This window comes from Passer domesticus, chromosome 14 (assembly GCF_036417665.1).
Source record: "Passer domesticus isolate bPasDom1 chromosome 14, bPasDom1.hap1, whole genome shotgun sequence".
NCBI lineage: Eukaryota > Metazoa > Chordata > Aves > Passeriformes > Passeridae > Passer > Passer domesticus.
Genome location: NC_087487.1, coordinates 10,327,570 through 10,333,569, shown reverse-complemented (window position 1 = coordinate 10,333,569; position 6,000 = coordinate 10,327,570). Strand labels below are relative to the sequence as shown.

General features: G+C 33.6%; 1 protein-coding gene across 3 annotated transcripts in view; it reads right to left on the bottom strand.

Moving 5' to 3' along the window:
- Window positions 1–206: 206 nt before the first annotated feature.
- The window catches only part of FGF7 (fibroblast growth factor 7), a 28,984-nt gene continuing 23,190 nt past the window's right edge, over window positions 207–6,000 (bottom strand). For 2 of the 3 annotated variants that reach the window (XM_064389760.1, XM_064389759.1), the window contains exons 3-5: window positions 4,381–4,484; window positions 3,860–3,995; window positions 207–984 (exon numbers count right to left, since the gene is read on the bottom strand). In XM_064389760.1, coding sequence (XP_064245830.1) covers window positions 827–984; window positions 3,860–3,995; window positions 4,381–4,484 — 398 coding nt within the window. In that variant the 3' untranslated portion in view covers window positions 207–826. Of the gene's footprint in view, window positions 985–1,985; window positions 3,996–4,380; window positions 4,485–6,000 lie in introns of those variants that run through there. The other variant, XM_064389762.1, reaches the window with a different exon arrangement.

The following is a 6,000-nucleotide window of genomic DNA, read 5'->3' as shown; positions in this document are numbered from 1 at the left end:
TCTCAGCTCTGATGATGACTTTTCCTAATTTGTGGAAAATCATCTCACCTGTCACTTCTTTTTCTACATGTTAAATGTTACAAAATCATTATAGTATTTGAAAAATTAGTAGTGAGGAGATAGATTTCATAGGTTTATGAAATATTTAGACTGCTCAGATACTGGTCACTGAGTGCAATGAAATACTGATGTTTTTATTACTTTATTGATTTAACATCAACTTACATCTTGCTTCAGCTTATTAAAAGAGAATATACATATTTCTTCAAAAAGTAATTTAAAACACAGACAAGTGTATTTTAATAGTCAATTGATCAACCATTTAGTAATGTGATTATTACAGATGCTATGCAGAGCCGTGTTTTAAGGTACCTGCAACAGAACCAAAAGTGAGACTGTATTGTACCATATAATATATTTTAAAGGTCATGGATATTGTCCAATTGTCATTTTTATTGTGTATGAAATGTATTTACACCATTTTGCATACCTTTAAAGAGTCACAAGTTATGAGACAAATATGTCAGTATCTCCCTAACAAGGAGATATGTTTTGTGTAGTTTTTTGAAGGGATTGTTTCAAGAAAAATAACTTCCCTATGGAATCCTAGACTTGTTAAAATAGGAAGAGTAGTACTGCAGGTCTCTTGTCCAATCTTCTGCTCAAATTAGGGCCCACACTGCCTGTACTGGGCTTTGTATTTTAAAACCCTCCAAGAATGGAGATTCTGCAGCCTTCTCTGAGATTCCTCAGATGAGATTTGCTCTTTTGTGACCCAGAGTGTTTATCAACAGTATGCAGAAGTAAATAAGCAAACCCTTTCTAATTACAGCTGCTGAGTAATGGAGCAGTTTCTGTGAGGTGGGAGTGGTGCTGTAGGTGCTGCTTTGACCACAGGAGTTGTGTTTCCCTTCTGAGCCCCAGCCTGGACACACTGTGTAGTGTCAGTGGGAAAAAAGAAAAAAGCTCCAGCAAAGCCAATGCCTGTGAAGGAAAGGCAAAGAAATTGCACTTGAGCTTGGCTTTTATAGCCCTTTTTGCTTGGGTTTTCTTGAACTTTTAGTATTATACAGCTTAGTAGTGAGGCATTTCCAGACATGTGTATCAGTTTCTTTATGTATAAACATATTTCCCTCCAACATGGTATATTGTATGTTAAAATTGCATTGGATTGTGGTGTAATTGATGTAGGAGGCTTTTGTGAAGATTTCTGTCATCTTTCTGAATTGCTGTTAAAATCTAATAGATTCTTATTATCCTTGTCTTCTAATAGTTTGTTACTGGAGATCATCACTGTAAATTTTCTGATTATTTTTCTCTGGTTTTAGCACTAAACGGATTTTTTTTGAGTCAGTTTTTGAGAATAGATTTTCTAAGATAAAGATGTATTGACAATTGCTGAGTTGTAAGGGCATGTGAGTGTGGTACATGACTGCAGCATTTGCAGTCAGGTGTCTTTCTGGGAACTATTCCCCCACAGAACACATTTCAGTTGTGACAGCTGTAAAACATGAAGCAGCCTTGGCTTACCTGAAAATGGTGGTAACATTGGGATTCATTATATAAAGCATTTAGCAGTGAGGGCTAATTACAATTTGGATTCAGGATTTGTTTGTCTGTATTTCTGTGTTCTTGAATTACATAATCACAAGATTGTTTAAAAGAGCCTGTCTGCATCTGGTTTTAAGATTTTTTTACATATATATTTATATATTAACGTGCATACATACATTTTAGTTAAAACTTCAGTAAAGCATTTAAGCACAAACAATCCTAATGGGGTTTTGTTATTTTCATTTTTATTTCAAAGCTTCTGCTAACCTAGTTTAGATATAGAAACTTCTGCTAGTATGTTAATGTTGATCATAAGTGTGAGCTTTGTTTCACCGTTTAAATATTCACAGAAAGTAGTGCAGGGTGGTACCAACAAAAAAGCTTCCTTTATAGTACAGTTTGTTGTGTTCAGTGAACAAGTAATAAATAAAGTAGCAAAAACACAGTGAAGGTTTACTGATAGAGCTGTACTGACACTTTTTTTTTTTTTGCATGAATCTGTTTATATCTTCTTTCATTTTGGACTTGCAAATATCACAATTGATTTTCAAATGGTACTATCTGTTAAACAAGATTTTTTTAAAAAAAGTAAATATTTGTCAAAGGAAATTGTTGCCATTTTCTGTGAATGCTTTTAAAATGAAAGTGTTTCATGTAGGGAGAAATGGTTGACTCTAGACACTTGTTATTCAATGCATAACATTGAAACATTTAAGACCATTTTAAACTAACTTGACTCCATCCCAGTCAGGTCAGCTGCTTTAGCTAGCTTTTGGTGATCTTTATCTAAGTGCAATTATCACAAACCCAAGAAAAAGTGTAGGGAAAGTGAGTTAAATGATATAAGGCATAAGTCAAGTAGGGCTTTTTTTAGCACTTTCATAGCTAGGAAATTAAGATGTCTTTTCTTCATCAGGTCACAGTGATTTTAGCTGTAGTTTCAAACTAGTCACACAGGCTTGCACGTATTTCTGTATCTGTGAGTGGAGGTTCTACCATTCTAGGATTATTTATAGTGCCTGCGGAACTGTAACCTTCTTTTACCTGGCATAACTCTGAGCGTGCCAGTAATTCAATTATCAAGAGTATGTGGCATAGATTTTTAGAATTTTTGCATTGTTTCTTTTGAGATGTCCATTGTGTGATTTGCTGCAGGCTGTCATTTTTGTCTGCCATCCAATGTATGTTGGCAGGAGGGTTGTGTACTAGGCTTTGTGTCTGGTCACAGAAAAAAATTCATCCATCTCAGCCAGACCATTTGGTTATTCCTTTAGAATTAAAGGCATATGAAACAGATGCAGCTTAATAAGTATCCTTTTTTATAAATAACATTTAAATAACTTAAAACAATAAAGTTCAAATACAACTTAAAATAAAGTTTAATGCTGTAACAACAGAAAAAGCATGTATAAGAATGGAGAAACAATATTGAAAGCTGTATGCCCTAACAGGAATTATACAAAAGATAGGATATGTTACATAAAAAACCTTAATATGTCTGAATTTTTGCTTCATTGTTATATAAAATGTTAATTTGTGAAAAGTGAGATGAAGTACATTATTTATTCCTATTTTTATTTTACATACACTATTTGAAACATCTTTTAGAGCAGCATTAGGTATTTGTTTCATTAATAGATAGGAACATTTTGTGTTAGAGTAAACTTAATTTGTCCAAACTAACTCTCTTATCTGAATACAACAATAAACATTTACAAGATTATATTTTTTTTTTGATCATATAGTTTATGTATAGGATATGAGTTTCTTGGGGGAAGTATTTAAAATACTGCTCAGCCTCCACTTTTCTATTGACTTGATAATCTGACAATTCATTCCAGCAGCCTTAAAGTCTGACATATTTTACACAACATTATCATCTGCTTATTATTATTATTATAGCAGCCATATTTAAGAAGCAGATAGTTTTTTAAATAAAATATTATCAGATAATCAAGTAATGACTTATTCTTCAGGGTAAATTAATTTAAGAAACTACCCAGTTACAATGACTAAGATAATGATTGTACAGCTCTTTAGAATTTTTTACAACTTTTAGTTAGTAAATCTGATTTTGTGTATATTTTCAAATCTTTTTCATGTAGTCTCTTAAAAATAAACATAAATGCGCAAGTCCAGCTTGTTCAGTTTCTCAGTAGTATTCCAGCCTCTCTTGGTATCTTGTCAAACAGTCTTCTTAAAATTAATCTTCCTGCTGGAACTAGTTCTTTATAGATCATTTGTGATTAGGATATTGCCAGAGGAAGAAAGTGGGATGCTCTGTGTTCTTTCTTTGTTTTTTTACCTTTCATTGGAACCCCTTTGTGGTTTAGTGTAACAAACATCTCTTTTCCTTTGTGTGTCCATTTTGCAGAAGCATACGTGTTATAATGGTTTTCTTCAATCAGTTCAATGAAGTTGCAGTCCTCATTGCAGACTTTCTGTTGAGAGTAAATAATAAAATATGGTAAGGCAAGTACAAGTGTCTTTTTAAATACTTAGATTAGGGGAGATGGGTGAAAAGTAGGCATTATAGAGCCTGCATATTAGGAATATTTTAATAAATATATTTGACCTCTGAAATGTGAGTATTGAATACTCTAGGTTTGTATAGTCCCCCTTAGTATTCCACTTTTTAAAGATGTATATAAGACCTAATCATTGACTTTATTCAATGGACATAAAAGCCTGATATGGGATGCATGGGATAAGTGCAGAATACATTTTACTTAGGAATCTGTTTTATAGAAAACCACTCAAATGCTACATCTCAAAATACCTCTAAGATTGGAGGGATGTACACATAAGAGAAATTTGCATCCATACCTTTCCATAGAGTCGCCCTGACTTGTTCATTGCCAGAAAGTATTCACTTTCCACTCCTTTGATTGCCACTATTCCAACTGCCACCGTTCGGATTTCTAGAATACCTGCAAAGGTACACAGCAAGGGCTGTAAAATGGTTGGTTGTTCTCCAGGTAACTCAGAAGGTTTCCTTGAACTAATATTCTGTAGTATTTCCATGTTTATTGAATTTATTCTTGGAAAACAGAAAAATTGTGTGTATTTATGTGAAGAAAGGGCTAGACTTAAAAAATTTCCTCTGTGATCATGTCTGCATAGAGCCACTTTAAAATTGTATGGTGGTAATTTTTAAGTATATACTGAAGTTGTGATGTCAGTGTAAGTAATTCCTCTATTTTCAGAAAAGTAGTGTCGTTTAGAATTTATCAGGATGAGGGTTTCATTTGGAGTATGTAGTTAGCCAAGGTTCACAGCATTTGTGCAAAGCCTTTATTTTGAAGTCTTGTGTAGCCATATCATCCCCTTGAAAGAGTGTAAACCTTAGAACTTGCAAGTGATAGAAAACAGACCACAGTGTCTTAAATAAGATAAAGTATTTGCTTGACCTTTGTGTGCTTTTATGACTGATTGGAGCTGTAAAGATATGTGTATTTGAAAATCATTAAAGGCTGCCCTGAGAGCTTATTTATTCAAAACCAGAAAACATTTAGTGTTGTTTTCTATAACCTGATTTATTTTCATCTCACTGATACATATCAGCAATACTCTTCTGTAGTCACTATGATACATTTAAGTTACCTGCAACATAAAAAATATTATTTTGTTAATGTTAAAAAAAAAGTGAAGGAAGGGGGATTATGCAAGTTATTAAGTTTTCAAGCTTAAATATTATTAATGTTTTCTTAAGCAATAGTTTCGAGTTATGTATCTGAGTTTGAGCTATTTCTTTCAATATTGAGTCACTGGCAGAACTCTGCCATAGCAACTGCACTGACTCCTTCTCCAAAATGGGGTCTTTCAAAGGCAGCCAACTTGAGGCAAATTGCAAGAGCTGCTAAGCATGGGGGAGACAAGTGAGGGAGCTGGGAGAGGCATGTGTTAGATTATCACCTGAATTTCCTCTTTAACCAAACATTTCCTTTTTTCCCCTTTCAAGTTGGCATTGACTTTTCACAGCCACACGGTAATGGTTTTTTGTTAATTAGGTTTTTAATAAAGGCATTAAGTAACGATGATATTTCTCCTTCCCTATACATTTTTATCTCCTCTTGTCCTTTGCTTTCCTTCCTGTTGGTTTCCTTTTCTCTTTGATATTACTGATGTATCAGTATGGGTATATTTATCATCCTTTTTTCTTTTGCAGATCAATTCCCTCTTCCAATGATGTCTGCACTGCTGGGCATTCAGCTCAGAGTGTTTATACTTCTGTACTCCCCCTTAATGCTAAGCCAGCTTTTTTTTAAGTGAAGCTTTTAGAATTATTTGACAAGTTCCGCTCTTCTGCAGGCCTACCAATAGTTGTAACAAAGGGTAATTTGTAACCGAAACTTACAAAAATTATATTAACTATCATTTAAATTTCACTTTAGAAAAACCACAGTGAGGCTAAAAAACAGATGAACATCTGCATTTAGCCTAACA